General features: G+C 41.4%; 1 protein-coding gene across 2 annotated transcripts in view; it reads left to right on the forward strand.

The window, feature by feature from the left end:
• Positions 1–18,800, forward strand: part of adcy9 (adenylate cyclase 9) — a 171,973-nt gene that overhangs the window by 127,950 nt on the left and 25,223 nt on the right. For both annotated transcript variants that reach the window (XM_043711470.1, XM_043711471.1), the window contains exon 5: positions 3,622–3,724. In XM_043711470.1, the coding sequence (XP_043567405.1) occupies positions 3,622–3,724 (103 nt within the window). The remainder of the gene's footprint in view (positions 1–3,621; positions 3,725–18,800) is intronic.

The raw sequence follows: 18,800 nt of genomic DNA on the forward strand, positions 1-18,800 counted from the left end.
TCTTCTTCCTGACCTCTCTGCGCCCACCCCCTCTCCGGCCTATCTCCCTCACCTTAACCTCCTTCCACCTATCGGATTTCCAACGCCCCTCCCCCAAGTCCCTCCTCCCTACCTTTTATCTTAGCCTGCTTGGCAAACCCTCCTCATTCCTGAAGAAGGGCTTATGCCCGAAACGTCGATTTTCCTGCTCCTTGGATGCTGCCTGACCTGCTGTGCTTTTCCAGCAACACATTTTTCAGCTCTGATCTCCAGCATCTGCAGTCCTCACTTTCTCCTAACATGGAAGCAGGCCCAACTTGTCTCAGACTGAACTAGTCTCATTTGGCTGTGTTTGGCCCATATTCTTCGAAACTTTTCCTATTCATGTACCTGTCCAAATGTCTTAAATGTTGTAATTGTAATGCCTCTGTCATTTCCTCTGGCAGCTTGTTCCATACACATACCACCCTTTTTATGAAAACGTTGTCCGTCAGGTTCCTTTAAAATCTTTCCCCTCTCACCTTAAACCTATACCCTCTAGTTTTGAATGCCCTATCTTGTGGTAAAGACCTTGGTTATTCACCTTATCTATGTCCCTCCATGATTTCATAAGCTTGTATGAAGTCACCTCTCATATGCTTCAAGGGGAAAAAAAAGAGTCCCAGCCTATCCAGCCTTAATTCAAACCTTCGTATTTTGGTAACATCCTTGTAAATTGTTTTTTCACCCTTTTGAGTTTAATGACATACTTCCTATAGCAGGGTAAGCAGAATTGACCCAAATTGTGCCAAATGTGGCCTTGTCAATGTTTCATACAGGTGTAACGTGATATCACAACTCTTGTGCTCAATAGTCTGACTGATAAAGGCAAGCACTACCTTCATCACCCTGTCTACCTGTGATGCCACTTTCAAGGAACTGTGCACCTGCACCCTTAGGTCTCACTGTTCGACAACACTCTCCAGGGCTCTATCATTAATTGTGTAAGCTTTCCTATGGTTTTTCTTACCAAAATGCAACACCTCGTATTTATCTGCTTTATACTTCATCTACTATTCCTCAGCCTACTGGTCCAGTTGATCAAGATCCTATTGTACCCTTAGATAACCTCTGATGTCCTCTTATGCTACTAATTTTGGTGTTGTCCACAAATTTATTGACCATGCCTCCAATCTTCTAATCCAAACCGTTTATGTAAGTGATGAACAGCAGTGGATCCAGCATTGATCCTTGCGACACACCGCTGGTCACAGGCTTCCGGTCTGAACAACAAACCTTCACCACCATCCTCTGTTTCCTAACTTCAAGCCAATCTTGTATCCAATTGCCTAGCTATCCCTGGATCCCATGTGACCTAACCTTACTAACCAATCTATCATGCGAGGAGAAAGTGAGGTCTGCAGATGCTGGAGATCAGAGCTGAAAAAGCGTTTCAGAGAACACCTCTGGGACACCCGGACCAACCAACCCAGCCACCCTGTAGCTCAACATTTCAATTCCCCCTCCTACTCCACCAAGGATATGCAGGTCTTTGGATTCCTCCATCGTCAGACCACAGCGAAACGATGGTTGGAGGAAGAACGCCTCATCTTCCGGCTAGGAACCCTCCAACCACAAGGGATGAACTCGGATTTCACCAGTTTCCTCATTTCCCCTCCCCCCAGCCTGTCTCAGTCAAATCCATCAAATTCAGCACCGCCTTCCTATTCTTAAAGTAGACAACATGAAAGGTACAGGGGATGTACTAAGAGAATAAAGCCATAAGATTCTACAGTTTTGAGCAAACAACAATAAACTTTTATTTTACAACTGTAGAATGTTATTACAATCTAGGTTGCATATACAGAACAACCTTGGTTATCCGAATTTCAGATTATCCGAACAAGATCTCAAGGTCCTGTAAAAATTTTATTAAATTTAAATAAAAGCACAGCGAGAGCAAGCAGCCTGGTCTGGCTGCGAGAGCAGGAACAGGATTGTCATGGGACCCTGTTCTTGATATTGCTGTCGTCACTGGGGCTCCTGTTCCTGCTATTGCCACTGCCACCGGGGCCCCTGTTCCTGCTATTGTCGCCGCCACCGGGGCCCCTGTTCCTGCTATTGCCGCCGCCACCAGGTCCCCCTGTTCCTGCTATTGCCGCCGCCACCGGGGCCCCCTGTTCCTGCTATTGCCGCAGCCACGGGAACCCTGATCAGTTATCCAAACAAAATACTCCCCACCCATCTCGTTCTGATAATCGCGGTTGTTCTGTACAGAGGAACCTGTATTATCCGGCATTCGATTATCCGAATTTCGGATTATCCAAACAAGATCGTAAGGTCCCGACGCATGGTTAAACTATGTCATCCAGCATTCGATTAACTGAATGAAATACTCCCTGCCCGTGGCCTTCGGATAATTAAAGTTCCTCTGTATACCTTGTTTTTAACACTCAAAATTAAAATGGTTCATATGGGTATTAATTGCTTATTAAACACAGTGATGCATGTCCGGTAGCAAGTGCCATCAAAATATAGACCTCTGATTTCTCAGCAATTTCCCTCAAATGTGACTGAAATGGCAGATTATTGAAACTCATTAAACATCACAAGGGATCATAATTCTTCTCTTTATTCAATCTTACCTTCAAGCAACCTCTCAAGCGGCAGCTTTTAATTGGCAGCTAACTTCACCATGCTAGAACTGTCGCTGAGCTCCAATACTTCAGTTGCCAAGTTCTGCTTGAGAGTTTTTCAAGCCTCACTCTTCCAGTTGTGCTGAGATAGTAATGCTCACTGGCTTCTTCAGAGCTCGTCATGACTTCCCCCAACACAGCCAGCAACTATCCCAGTTTGTCATTCCCTAGGATTTCTTCTGAATCATGATGCTAAACTTGGCTACCTCATTAATTTTCTAAACTTCCTCTTGAGTTCTAACATTATAGCTGTCCGGTACATTACACACTTCAAAGTCTCCAAAACAGAATCTGTCCAGTTGAGCTGCCTTCCCAGCAGGTACAGCTATCTTGATGCTCCACTCTCGCTTGCTCCCCCTCTCTATAAGCATGTCCCCTATTTTTGGACAAACATGAATGTTGCCAGCTTGCAATGTTGGAATTGTCTGTTTCATAATTGTAATCAGAATTAGATTGCTCCCTTCTTAAAATAAATCAAATTGAGGATTTCACATTTCATGGAATTTCATGGAATTTTTAGGAAATTCGGTAATTCCTGTTTAGTCTGTTGAGAGTGCACGTCCTGAAACTCCTTGGGCTTACAGATAACTTGGAGCCATAATCTATGCTGACCCTGAGGGAGTGCTGGTTTTTTTGGATGAAATGATAACGGCTTATTTATCTGTTGCACGTAGATGCAAAGGGTTCCATAGCACTATTCAAAGAGCAGTGGAGTTCTTCAGGTGTCTGAGCCAATATTTCTCCCTCATTTAACAGCAAAGCTGCAATTCATTGTCTGTGAAACAATAAAGGACTTCAGAGTGCTTTATGGCTATATGTTTCTTCTTTGATTTTTAAAATGGCAGTGGCAGTTTGTCCATCTCTCTAACATGTCCGTCTCCTCTCCCATGTTCAGGTACCAGTTTTTGTCAATGAGTTTCATTTTTTTAACATTAATTCTGATCTGATCTGGTTTCTCCATTTATAGGCTAATGGATGAATACTTCTTCAAACCTCCAATTAACAAATTCAGCTTGAATTTCTTGGACTCTGGCTTGGAGAAAGCCTATAGGGGCAGCTATCAAGATGAGGTATGGGGATAGCCTTCGTTCATTGATGAACTGATTGGAATGTTTGCTGTGCTTTTCTGTCATATAGCCTTTTCTTCTGACCAGTAAGGTAATCCCTTAAAACAATTTCTGCTACTCAGTTGTGTTCACTGTGGAGTAATAGTATATTTGATGGCACATTTTGCTATAAACTAAAATCAATTTTGATTTCAACTCTTGACTTGGGATATGCTTTTTGAAGATAATTACTTAGTCATGAGCTAGCAGACAATTGAATTGAATTGGGACAAAGGCTGATGTTAATATGCCAAGATGAGATCTGGCAAAAGTGTGCTGGAAGCTGCTCCTTGCAGGAAAATCTGCCCTGGAGCAGGCAGAGTCTTTCAAATATTAGAAGTGCGGGGCCAACACGTACCTTAAAGTGCAATTTCAATTCTAGAGAACACTGGATGGTGACGAATGTACAGGATTGGATGAGGATAAAAAGGGAAACTTGTAGATACCAAAGGGTTAGAACAACAAGCTGTTGAGGTGTAGATAAAATGCAGGGGAGTACTTTTTAAAAAAAAATTAGGTAAGTGAAGAGGACCTGAAAACGCACTGGCAGATAAAATCCATAATGCATTTCATAAACCTATTAGGAATAAGATAATGAGGGATTTAAGTGGCAAACTGTGGTTGGGACCAGGAAATGTAGATAAGATTTTAAATGACTGCTCTACAATTATATTCATAATGAAGAAGAACAGTGTATGTTTAGAACTCAGGAAAGACGGCTATGATATACTTGTAAAAAAATGGCAATTAAGTTGGAGGAGGTTTTAGCAGACTTAACATTGATTAAATAACCAGGCCCAGATGAAATTTATCTCAGGCTGCTAGGAGAGGCAAAGAAGGAGGCCTTAAAATTAATTTTCAAATCCTCTCAAAGTATGTGAGTGGTTGCTGAGGACTGGAGCAACTAATGTGTTATTATTATTCAAGAATGTTGGGAGGGATAAACTGGACAACTATAAGTCAATGAGTCTGATATCAACAGATGGGGACCTATTGAAAAAATTTGAGCGACAGAATAAATCTCCACTTGGAGCAATAAAAGATAATCAGCATGGCTTTGTCAGTGAATGATCACTTCTCACAAGGTTAGTTTGAGTTTTTCAAGGAGATGACTACCCTCATCCATGCATCTAATGCAATGGATGTGTATTTCAGTAAGGCTTTTGACAGGGTCTTGCATAGCAGATTGGTCAAGAAGGTAAGAGCCTGTGGGATCCAGGACAGTTTGGCAAATTGGATCTAAAATTAGCTTAATGGGAGGAGGCATAGGATGATGGTCAAAGATTGCTTTTGTCACTGGAAGCCTGTGTCCAGTGAGATATCACAAGTTTCATTGCTGGATCTTTTGCTATTTTTCATCTAGACGTGAATGTTATTCAAATAAACTGAAACTTTGGCATTCACTTCATCTAGATGAGTGTAAAATAGCAAATCATAATGTGCGATAATGGTCTAGATCTCTGATTCTAGATAATTTAGAGTCCTTGGAAGATGCATGCCAGGACCATGTGGATGTTCTAGTACTACATTTGTAACTTTTTTGGTGAGTTGAAATGCCTGAGTAATTACCTAACTACTGCAATCAACTCTGGTTTCCCAACTTTAAGTTTGAGTCAGATACTTCAGAGGATTTGACTTATTTCTGTAAAAGCAGAATACTGCGGATGCTGGAAGTCTTAAATAAAAACAGAAAATGCTGGAGAAACCTGGCAGGTCTAGCAGCATAGTTGGGGAGAGAAATGAATTATGAGGTGAAGACTGGCGATCACACTTAGGAGTTGTGAACTCAATGTGGAGTCCTAGAGACTGCGATGTGCCTAACTGGGAATTGATGTGTTGCTTCTCCAACTTGAGTTGGGCACCCTCATTGTTTATTCCACTCAGTCCTCTATCTCTGTCAACAGGATAAAAACGACTATTTTCCAAACCCTTTCATTTTGAAAGAACAGTCATAGTGGACTCAATGTTAAGTGTTTCTCTCTCCACAGATGCTACTAGACATGCTGAGTTCTCAGCGGTGGGAAATCTTAGAGAAGTATTTGTGATAAAATTAAGTTATATTGAAAAAGATGGGTTGATTAGGAAGACAGGGGAAATTGTGTTTTTACTAACTTGCTAGAGTTTTTTTGAAGAGGTAACCACAGGCTTGATTAGCTCAGTTGATTTTGGTGCAGTGATGTCAGTAGCTTGGGTTCAAAGACGACACCAGCTGAGGTTACCGTGAAGGACTCTTCTCAACCTCTCTCACCTCACCTGAGTTGTGGTCACCATCAAGTTAAACCGCCACTAGTCATCTGCCCGTGCAAGCATTTCTGGACATCTGAGTTCGGTCTAAGACAAATAAACAATTAAATTCACAACTGACCTTGGAGAAAACTCAATATCAGGGTTGCTCACAGCAGGGGAACAGCTGTGATTTTAAAAAAAAAAAAATCTAACCATACTCAGTTTTACTTAATGAAACTACAATAGTGGGTGGGGTGAATTTTTATTTTGTTTCTATTTTTTATTGAGATTTGTCTCTAGCTTAAACTCTTATAACATACAAAACATAGGTACCAAGTTATCCTAGAGCAGTGGTTTTAGAGCAGTAAGACTGTGCTATTTTCTTGGTCTGTAGATTGCTAAGATGCAAAGATGACCTTTAGTAGACTGATGTGCTCTTCCTGTCAGGTGTGGGAGATGAGGGAGAACTTCAATGTCACTGAGGATTATGTCTTCTACAGAAAGTGTGTTTGGTTGCGAATCCTATCAGATCACATGGACAGGTTTGAGCAGCAGTTGGAGGCAATGAGAAATTTACAGAAGCTAGGGGTGTGTGATAAATGCAGTTTCAGAAAGGTAAAAAGTCACAGATACAGTCTGGTAGATGGGTTGTTGCTTGGAAAGGTAAGAGAGGTCAGCAGGTAGTACAGGATTCTTCGTGGCTATCCCCATCTCAAACAAGTGTGCTGTTTTGGCACATGATGGACTCTCTGGAATGTAGCCCGAGTTTCCAGTACCGAGACTGGCTCCACTGCAAAGGGATGCATCAGGTTCCGAGCAATTGATGTCATAGGACCCAGAGAGATAGTGAGAAAAGAGATCAATCTGAGATTTGTGCAGTTGGAAAAGGAGCAAGTCAAATTGTCAAAGCAGCCAGGATCAGTGCAGAGAATGCGATAGGACTTATCAATTAAACTGCATTTATTTCAATGCAAGAGTCCTGACAGGTAAGGCAGGTGAACTCCAGGCATGGCTGAGGACATGGGACTGGGATATCATAGCTATTTCAGAGATGTGGCTCAGGGATGGACAGGACTGGCAGCTTATTGTTCCAGGGTGTAGATACTATAGGAAGGATGGGAGTGGTGGTTTCTAAAAGATAAGGGGAGGGATTGCAAGAAAAGAAGGGAGTGTTGTTTTTGATTAGGGACAACATTGTATTTTGAGTGGATATTCTGGGGAGCACATCCAGTGAAGCTATTTGGGTAAGGCTGAGAAATAGGGAAGAGGCGATCACCTTATTAGGATTATACTATAGCTCCCCACATAGTCAGTGGGAAATTGAGAAGGAAATTTGCAGCACGATGTAAGTTATTTGTGAGAATAATAGGGTTGAAACGGTAGGAAGTTTTAACTTTCCAAACATCGACTCAACTGCCATAGTGTTAATGGCTTGGATAGAGGAATTTAAGTGTGAATAAGAAAACTTTATCATTCAGTATGTGGATGTACCTATTAGAGAAGGAGCAAAACTTGATCTTCTCTTTGGGAAATAAGGCAGGGAAAGTAACTGAGATGTCAGTGGAGGGGGGAGCACTTTGGGGCCAGTGATCAAAATTCTGTTAGTTTTAAAATAGTTATGGAAAAGGATAGACCTGATCCAGAAGTTAAAGTTCTAAATTGGAGGAAGGCTAATTTTGACAGTATTAGGCAAGAACCTTCAAAAGGTGATGGAAGGAAAGGGTTTGGTGGTTACTCGCAGGTAAAGGGATGGCTGGAAAGTGGAAAACCTTGAAAAATGAGAATGCGACTCCAGAGACAGTATGTTCTTGTTTGTGTAAAGAGCAAGGCTGATAGACGTATGGAATGCTGGATCACTAGAAAAATTTAAGCATATGTCTGATGTACACAGCAGGGATCAAGTGAATCCTTAGATGAGAATAAGGGCAATAGGAGTACACTTAAGAGGAAGATCAGGAGGGCAAAATGGGAACCTGAGATAGCTTTGGTAAATAGGGTCAGCAAAGCCACTTAAGTTTGGCAGGAGATGGCTGAGATACTATATGAGTATTTTGTATCAATGTTTACTGTGAAGAAGGATATGAAAGCTAGCGAGTGGGGAAATAGTGATATCTTGAAAAGTGTCCATTATTACAGAGGAGGCGATGCTGGACGTCTTAAAATGCATAAATTTGGTTAAATGCCCTTGAACTGATCAGGTGTACCGTAGAACTTCGTGGGAAGCTCGAAGTGATTGTTGGGCCCTTTGCAATATTTGTATCATCGATAACCATGAGTAAGGTGTCGGATGACTGGAGTTTGGCTAGAGTGGTGCCACTATTCTAGACAGGTGGTAAGGAATAGCCAGGGAACTATAGATTGTTAAGCCTGACTTCAGTGGTGGGCAAGTTGTTGGAGGAGATTCTGAGGGACAGGATTTACATGTATTTGGAAAGGCAAGGACAGATTAGGGATAATCAACATGGCTTTGTGCGTGGGAAATCATGTCTCACTAACTTGAATAATGCCTCATGAGGATGAGCCTTTATACTTTCCAGCAGATACCACTATCAGCCTTGGCTGTCAAACTCTATTAGATTTCTATCATCCCATTGAAAGAGAGGATGAAGAGGGGGAGGTTAGTAATCTTAATTCTGATTTAAACAGTATTGGCATGTTTTTAATTAATGCAAGGGCATTTTAATTTTTTCAAATTCCATTTTCCAATGATTGGAGTTCATGGCGAGTGCTGTTGGAGGAATTGTGCATCATGACTCCATTAATATGGTGGGTTACCTTTTGGTAGAGGGATCAAGTTTCGGAACCATGAGATCCTGCTGCAGCTGTACAAAACTCTGGTGCGGCCACACTTGGAGTATTGCGTACAGTTCTGGTCACTGCATTATAGGAAGGATGTGGAAGCTTTGGAAAGGGTTCAGAGGAGGTTTATTAGGATGTTGCCTGGTGTGGAGGTAAGGTCTTACAAGGAAAGGCTGAAGGACTTCAGGCTGTTTTCATTAGAGAGAAGAAGGTTGAGAGGTGACTTAATTGAGACATATAAGATAATCAGAGGGTTAAATAGGTTGGACAGTGAGAGCCTTTTTCCTCAGATATTGATCCCGAGCACAAGGGGACATAGCTTTGAATTGAGGGGTGATAAATATAGGACAGATGTCAGAGGTAATTTCTTTACTCTGTAGTAGAGGTGTGGAACGCACTGCCTGCAACAGTAGTAGACGTGCCAACTTTAAGGGCATTTAAATGGTCATTGGATAGGCATATGAATGAGAATGGAATATTGTAAGTTAGATATGCTCCAGATTGGTTCCACAGGTTGGCACAACATCGAGGGCCAAATGGCCTGCACTGCACTGTAATGTTCTATGGTTCTATGTGATGATGAGGATTGATGGCAGAATGGTGGACGTTTTCTATATGGTCTTCATTGAGGCATTCGACAAGGTCCCGCATGGTAGCCTGATTAACAAGGTTAGATCGCATGGAATACAGGGAGGACTAACCATCTGGGTACAAGACTGGCTTGAAGGTAGGAGACAAGAGGGTTGCTTTTTGGACTGGAGGCCTGTGACCAGTGATGTTCTGCAAGGATTGGTTCTGGGTTCACTGCATTTTGTCATTTATAGAAATAATCTGGATTTGAATATAGGGGGTTTGGTTATAAATTTGCAGATGAGAACAAAAGTAGTGGTAGAGTGGACAGTGAAAAACGTTACCTCTGAGTACAACAGCACCTTGATATAGATGGGCTGAGGCAGATGGAGTTTAATTTAGATAAATGTGAGGTGCTCCATTTTGGAAATGCAAATCAGGACAGGACTTATAGACTAAATGGTAAGGTCCAGGGGAGTGATGCTGAACAAAGAGATCTTGGAGTGCAGGTTTGTAGCTCCACTTGAAGGTTGAGTCACAGGCAGACTGAATATTGAAGAAGACATGTGGTTCGCTTGCCTTTGTTTAGTGTATTGGATATAGGCACTGGCAGGTCGCGTTGCAGCTGTACAGGACATTGGTTAGGCCACTTTTGGAATACTGCATTCATTTCTGGTCTCCCCAGTATCAGAAAGATTTTATGAAACTTGAAAGAGTTCAGGAAAGATTCACAAGGATGTTGCCAGAGTTTGAGTTACAGGGAGAGGCTGAATAGGCGGGGGTATTTTCTCTGGAGCATCAGAGGCGGAGGAGTGACCTTACAGAGGTTTATAAAATCATGAGGGGCATGGATAGGGTGAATAGTCAATGTTTTTTCCACGTGGTAAGGGAGTCCAAAACAAGAGGGCATAGATTTAAGATGAGAGGAGAAAGATTTAAAAGGGACCTAAGGGACAACTTTTTCACACGGAGATGGTGTGTGTCTGGAATAAACTGCCAGAGGAAGTGGTGACGGCTGGTTCAATTACAACATTTAAAGGGCATCTGAATGTGTTTATGAATAGGAAGGGTTTAGGTGATTAGGGGCTAAATGCTGGCAAATGGGACTAGATTAATATAGAATATCAAGTTGGCATGGCCGAGTTGGACCAAAGGGTCTGTTTCTGTGGTGTATGTCTCTATGACTTTGTGACTTACTAATGGTAGAGCAGCCCTAAGGTTTGGTAACCATGATGTGGAAGTGACTGTGTTGGAATGGGGTGGGCAAAATCAGAAGTCACATGACACCCAGATTATACTCCAACAGATTTACTTGCAATCATAAGTATTCGGAGCAGTGTTCTTGCATCAGGTGAAGGCCTGTTAAAACAGTGGTAACTTATCTTTTTAATCTTGCTATTAGTGTGGCATACTTAGAGTTTCTGAAGAAGTTTGAACAGTGTTACACAACAGACATGTGAAGAAAGTTCTGGGGCATGGAATGATAGAATCAATAGTAACACTAATAGGAAATCGGCTGAGTTATGGGAAACAATAATGGTCAGTGTTTTTCAGGGTGGGGTAAGTTTTGTTGTGGAGTTGCCCAGAAGTTGGTATTTGAGATTCTTGTTTTTCATAATTTATATTAATGATCATGAAATTGATGTGCAGGAGGCAATTTCAAAGCTTGCAGATGACACAAAACCAGAAAGAATTGTGAACTGTAAGGACAGTGTCAAACTTAGGACATAGACAAGTTGGTTAAATAGTCAGATAGGTGGCACGTGTGTTTCAGTATAGAGGAGTGTGAAGTGATGCCTTTAGGAGGAGGAACAATGAAAGACAGAATAAAAATAAGGGGTTTAATTCTAAGGATTGTGCAGGAGCAGAAGGTGTAGATGTGGACAGATCATTAAAAGTGTCAGAATAGGAGAGAGAGCACTAAGTAAATCATGCAGTTATCCTCGGCTTTGTTAATACGGACATAGAGTACAAGAGCAAAGAGGTAATGTTGAACTTGAGCAAGACGCTCGTTAGGCCTCAGCCACAGTATTGTGCCACAGTACAGGGAGGATGTGAATGTATTGGAGAATGGTTCCAAAGGTGAGGAGTGACCAGTTATGAGGATAGATTTCGGAAATTGGAGCTGTTCCCCTTGGAAAAAAGACTGCTTAAGAGGAGATCTTAAAAGCGGGATTTTCAAAATTATGATTGGGCTAAATAGAGTAAATGGGGGGAAAATGTTCCTTATAAAAGGAGCAAGAAAGTTTAGATCTAAAGTGACCTGCAAAAGATGCACAGATGAACTGAAACATTTTCAGTCAGTGAGTACTTATGATATGGAATGCACTGCCTGGAACTGTGGGGAGGCAGGTTTAATTGGGGCATTCAAGGTGATTATTTGAATTAGAAAAAAAGTATAGGAAAAAGCAGGAAATTGGCAAAATGTAACAATGCTTGTCTATCGCTGGCTAAATGGCCTCCTTTCACGCAGTAAAACATCTGTGATTCCGTGAGATTATATCTGATTTACTTAACTTGCCTGGCTAACCCGTTTCCTCTTGAAGTTAGAGGAATTAAAACTTGCTTTGACTCTTAGCTGACTATGAAACTGACCCTTGATCACTCTCTCTCTCTGACCATTTTGACCTACCCTATCCTCTCACACAAGTGGCATGTTTTCCCTGCTGTGACCTCACATGATAGGCTACACCACCAGCTGGCATGCTCGTACTCCATGCCGCCACATGACATGCACCCCATGTTATCCCACCTGCCATGCTGCAACTCACCTTCTTTCCAGGTAGGATTAAGGACTAAAAGAATGACTAGGGTAAGATTAGGGCCAATCAAGGACTGTAGTGGGAAGTTGTACATGGACTTCAAAGAGATAGGAGAGGCGCAAAATGAATATTTTTTGAGTATTCACAAGGGAAAAAGACAATGTTGCCAAGGAGAGTGCTGAGATACAGGCCATTAGACGAGATATGATTAAGGTTCATGAGGTGGTGTGAGCAATTCTGGAAAGTGTGAAAATAGCTAAGTCCCCGGGCTGGATGGGATTTATCCTAGGAGTCTCTGGGAAGCTGGAGAGGAGATTGCAGACCCTTTGGCTTTGATCTTTATGTTGTCATTGTCTACTGGAATAGTGCCAGAAGACTGGAGGATAGCAAATGTTTATCCCCTTGTTCAAGAAGAGTAGAGGCAACACTGATAATTATAGACCAGTGAGCCTTACTTCTGTTGTGGGCAAAGTTTTGGAAAGGAATATTAAAGATAGATTAATAATCATCTAGAAAGGAATAATTTGATTAGGGATAGTCAACACGGTTTTGTGAAGGGTGGGTCATGCCTCACAAACCTTAGAGTTCTTTGAGAAGGTGCCCAAACAGGTGGATGAGGGCAAAGCAGTTGATGTGCTGTATGTGGATTTCAGATAAGGTACCCCACAGTAGGCTACTGCTGAAAATATGGAGGCATGGGATAGAGGGTGATTTAGCGGTTTGAATCAGAAATTGACTAGCTGTAAGAAGACAGGGTAATGGTTGATGGGAAATGTTCATTCTGGAGTTCAGTTACTAGTGGTGGACTGCAAGGATCTGTTTTGGGGCCACTGCTATTTGTCATTTTTTTAAATGACCTGGATAAGGGCGGAGAAGGATGGGTATGTACATTTACAGATGACACTAAAGTTGGTGGTGTTGTGGACAGTGTGGAAGGATGTTGCAGGATATAGAGGGATGTAGATAAGTTGCAGAATTGGGCTGAGAGGTGGCAAATGGAGTTTAATGCGGAAAAGTATGAGGTGATTCACTTTGGAAGGAGTAACAGAAATAAAGTTTAATGGGCGAATGGTAAGGTTCTTGGTAATGTGGATGAGCAGAGAGATTTGTGTCCATATGCATAGATCCCTGAAAGTTGCCACCCAGGTTGATAGGGTTGTTAAGAAGGAGTACAAGTGTGTTAGCTCTTATTGGTAGAGGGATTGAGTTTCGGAGCCATGAGGTCATGTTGCAGGTGTATAAGACTCTTTTGCGGGTGTACTTGGAGTATTACGTGCACTTCTGGTTGCTGCATTATAGGAAGGATGTGGATGCATTGAAAAGGGTGCAGAGGAGATTTACCTGGATGTTGCCTGGTATGGAGGGAAGGTCTTATGAGGACAGGCTGAAGGACTTGAGGCTGTTTTCATTAGAGAGAAGGTTGAGGTGACATAATAGTGGGATACAGGATGATCAGAGGATTAGATAGGGTGGATAGTGAAAGCCTTTTTCCTCGAATGATGATGGCTAGCATGAGGGGACATAGCTTTAAATTGAGGGATGAAAGATATTGAGCAGATGTCAGAGGTAGTTCCTTTACTCAGTAGAAAGGGCGTGGGAATATCCTACCTGCAACAGTAGTGGACTAGCCAACTTTTAAGGACATTTAAATAGTCATTGGATCAATATATGGATGATATTGGAATAGTGTAGGTTAGATGGGCTTTAGATTGGTTCCACAGGTCGGTGCAACATCGAAGGCCAAAGGGCCTGTACTACACTGTAGTGTTCTGTGTTCCTTCCCTCTCCACCTTACCTGGTGTTTTAACCTTCACTCAGCATTTGTTAAAGTGCCTCAGAGATCTTTAATTTAGAATATGACATTAATATCGAACAAAGAGAAGTGATTTCCAGCTGATTCACTCCACTACTGGCTGAGCAGGATTCCTTGCCTGGATTAGACCACTTCAGCTGGAAAGGGTCCTGGTTCAGACGTTCGTTCTGAGAAACTAAATGAGTATTTTGCATCAGTGTTTACTGTGGAGAAAGCCATGGAAGATATAGAAGTGGAGAAATAGGTGGTGACATGTTGAAAGGTGGTGCTGGTTGTCTTGAAATGCATAAAAATGGATAATTCTCCAGGACCTGATCAGGTGTACCCTAGAACTCTGTGGGAAGCTAGGGAAGTGATTGCTGGGCTCTTTGCTGAGATATTTGTATCATTGATAGTCACAGGTGAGGTGCCAGAAGACTGGAGGTTGGCTAACTTGGAACCACTATTTTGAAGAAAGATGGTAAGGAGAAGCCAGGAAACTATAGACTGGTGAGCCTGACATCAGTGGTGGGCAAGTTGTTGGAGGGAATCCTGAGGGACAGGACGTACATGTATTTGAAAAGGCAAGGACTGATTAGGGATAGTCAGCATGGCTTTGTGCATGGGAAATCATTTTTCACGTACTTGATTGAATTTTTTGCAGAAGTAATGGTGAGGGCAGAGCCTCATCACTGGATTTTAGTAAGGCTTTTGACAAGGTTAGACTGATTAGCAAGGTTAAATCTCATGGAATACAGGGAGAACTAGCCATTTGAGTACAGAACTGGCTCGAAGGTAGCAGGCAGGATGGGGGAAGGTTACTTTTCAGACTGGAGGCCTGTGACCAGTGGAGTGCCACAAGGATTAGTGCTAGGTCCACTACATTTCATTATTTACGTAAATGATTTGGATGTGACTATAAGAGGTATAGTTAGTAAGTTTGCAGATGACACCAAAATGTGAGGTATAGTGGACAGTGAAAAAAGTTTTCTCAGGATATAAGTGTCTTGATCAGATGGGCCGAGGATTGGCAAATGGAGTTTAATTTAGATAAATGCGAAGTGCTGCATTTTGGAAAAATATATAAGAGCAGGACTTATGCCCTTAATGATAAGGTTCTAGGGAGTGTTGCTGAACAAAGAGACCTTGAAGTACAGGTTTATAGTTCCTTGAAAGTGGAGTCGTAGGTAGATAGAATAGTAGATGATATTTTGGTATGCTTTCTTTTATTGATCAGAGTATCGAGTACAGGAGTTGGGAGGCCATGCTGTGGCTGTACAGGCACTTTTGTGTGCTGTTTTGGTCTCCTTCCTATCGGAAGGATGATGTGAAACTTGAAAGTGCTCAGATAAGATTTACAAGGATGTTGCTAGGGTTTCACGCAGAGGGTGGTGCTTGTATCGAATGAGTTGCCAGAGTAAGTGGTGGAAGCTGGGACAATTGCAGCATTTAAAAGGCATCTGGATGGGTGGATGAATAGGAAGGGTTTAGAAGGGTTATTGGCCAAGTGCTGTTACATGGGACTAGATTAATTTAGAATATCTGGTCAGCGCACATGCATTGGACTGAAGGGTCTGTTTCCGTGCTGTATATCTCTATGACTGTATAACCCCTGCAAACGTAGCTGTGTATTTTTTTCTTGTCTGTTCAGGGTCAGAAATAAAGTTTCTGACCTTGATTGAATTATCCAGGCCTATGCAAGATTGAATTTTAGCTTCCAGGATCTAGAAGGAGCTGAAGGCAACAAAAATGATAATTTCACTGATTTCACCCGTGAATGGTGAATTCTTAATGTCTAGGTTTTGCTCCTCAATTCAAGTGAACAGTCATTGCTGGGGGGGCAATGGCCTCGTGGTATTATCAATAGACTATTAATCCAGCAACCCAGCTAATGTTCGAGAGACCTGGGTTCGAATTCTGCCATGGCAGATGGATTTTGAATTCAATAAAAACCTAGAATTAGAAGCTAATCATCATGAAACTGTTGTTGATTGTCAGAAAAACCCTTCTGGCTCACTAATGTCCTTCAGGGAAGGAGATTGCCATCTTTACCCTGTCTGGCCTACATCTGACTCCACACCCATAGCAATGTGGTTGACTTTTAACTGCCCTCGGCAATTAAGGATGGGCAATAAATGCAGGCTTAGCCAGTGACACCCACATCTTGTGAATGAATTCTTTTAAAAATTGTGTTGCAATATTTCCATTTGGCATTGTGTATTTCTTTTGTCACAGGTTGGTGCATTGAATCGGAACTTATAGCATTAATCCAGCCTGTTATACCAAATGCATGTTTTATCTCAGGTCTTTCTGACCCATCTTACTTTGGTCTAATGCATCTTGGCTGCAAACGTGGAGGTTATTGGAGCAAAAACAGGACATGATATGCTGGAAATGCTCAGCAGAAGAAGGTTACAAAATAAATAAGGTGGTTATTTCAGATCTGTGACACTTGCAGTAGAGGAGTCAACTGTTGGGATACATCCCTGTTCAGCGTCTCCTTACCAGTAACTTAAAACATAATTCTGCAGCACAGCTGATCTGAATCCTGATAAAGAATTCTTTTTTTGTTGGATCTTTGCTCCATCCGTGGTCAAGAAGCGAGAAGCCAATAATTTAAACTGGAGGCAGGTGAGCAGCTTCTTTCTTGTGGAAAAGCACACAATTTGCGTCTACTTTCCACACTCAAATTGATCAAGAATTGAGGTGTGGATACAGTTCTAAACTCAGACATCACGTGGTGCGGTACATTGAGGTGAAGCTTCCTGTTCACCTCACTACATTCAACCATGTCTATTTTTATCAGGCACAGATCATCAACTTTAACTCATGCTTCATTGTATTATGGAAAATTTAATATAGGTGCCTTAGCTATCTATTCAAAAAGAAATTTCGAAGTAGTCTCAGGAACGTACATTATGGAAACTGGCCCTTTGGTCCATGCCGATCCGATATCCTAAATTAATCTAGTTCCATTTGCCAGCATTTAGCCTATATCCCTCTAAACCCTTCCAATTCATATATCCATTCAGATGGCTATTAAACGTTGTAATTGTACCAGCCTCCACCACTTTCTCTGGCAGCGCATTCCATATGCATACCACACTGTGCATGAAAAAGTTGCCCCATAGGTCCCTTTAAAGTTTTTCTTCTCTCACCCTAAACCTGTGCCTTCTAGTTCTGAACTCCCCTGTCCAGGGAAAAGACTTTGTCTCTTTATCCTATCCATGCCTCTCATGATTTTATAAACCTTGTAAGGTTTATAACCCCTGAGCCTCCGGCGCTCCAGGGGAAACAGCCTTAGTCTAGTCAACTCTACCTATAGCTCAAATCCTCCAACCCTGGCAACATCCTTGTAAATCTTTTCTGAATCCTTTCAAGTTTCATAGCATCATTCCAATTGGAAGGAGACTAGAATTGCATGCAATATTCCAACAGTGGCCTAATTCTGTCAATAAATTAAAATGTCAGATGGTTCCAACCAGGGTTGTCATAGACTCTCAAACTTGTTAGTGTAAGAAACTGCGCATGCACATTTCTTGTAGTTAAACTCTCCTTGTTCTGAAATCTGATATCCTGCAATGAGTGTGAAACGTGTGATCACTCTATTACAGTGTTCTATATAGCATTTAATACCAATTTATAAATGCCTCAAGGTACTCTATTATGTGCATTAGCATCACATCATCTAATCTTCCCAGTATATAAAAAGAATCTTCCTAGGAATGAATTGCTGACTGTACATCACTCTTAAACAATGCACACTCATATCTGTAAAGTGGAACTACCAGGTTTTGCAGCACAAAGTAGCAAACACTCCCTAAATTTTAAAAACAAAATTGAATGATTCTAGCCTCAACCCAGCTCATCTTGCTCTGTCACCCTTAAAGTACTTTTAATACTAATGAAATTGAGAACAATGATCCATTTCTTTTCCTTAGTATAATATTAATATGGAGTGATGGGGAAGTGTGAGAACAGCTTTCCTAATTGAAAGCAGTATTGAATCAGTAATAAAGCACAGCACTGCACTGCAATCTGGATAAGCTAATAGTGATCTAGTTTTTATTCTGTTTAATGTACTTGCTAACTTTTGTCTGTATAATGCAGAGCTGCTTGAAGTGGGTCTCAAGACAAAATACTAAAACTTATCACCTGCAGCCTTTGTAATCACTTCAGTTTACTCAACATATTTCCAATTGGTTACTTTTCTTTGTTAAAACTAACACTTAAATGTTCTTGGCAGTTGTAAGAATAAAGTATGGACTGTTCACACAAAATTGTTGGTTCTGCATAGGTGTTTAGTAAGCCTGGATCACATCTAAAGTTTAAAATCCACATTTCTGTTAATTTATATGCATCTCAAATTGTTGGTAACTTAGATTGTATTGTTGCGTTTTCGGATTTATCACCAAGTTCTGCTGGATAACCAGATGAAGAAGTAGCTCTTTCCAAACATGCAAACGTAATAAATCAGTGCACAAGAAATGCAATCACATGTATGGATGAATTACCTGGCTACACTGTCAGGGATTGAAAGTTGTTCTTTGATTTCAAAACTGACTCTGCTCAATCTAAATCACTTCTATAGCTGTGACATTTGTAGCTGACTTAGAACTGATTTAGGGGCTATTTCTATTCTATACATTATGGCAGATATGAAATGTCTCCATGTTGTATTCACTGCTATCAGTATGTTGAATTAGCAGCAAATGATTTTCAGATTTCAAAAGATTTTTCTGTAAATCTACAGTACAGTGCAACAGTAGTTTTCACCCTTCCCTTCTAGACCTTTCCATGTCTTGAAATAAACAGCCCACTAGTGAAGAGCTCCATTCTAGAAGATTTATTTTTAATCATATTGTTCATACATCTTACGACTCACCTCTGG

Source organism: Chiloscyllium plagiosum, chromosome 21 (genome assembly GCF_004010195.1).
Source record: "Chiloscyllium plagiosum isolate BGI_BamShark_2017 chromosome 21, ASM401019v2, whole genome shotgun sequence".
NCBI lineage: Eukaryota > Metazoa > Chordata > Chondrichthyes > Orectolobiformes > Hemiscylliidae > Chiloscyllium > Chiloscyllium plagiosum.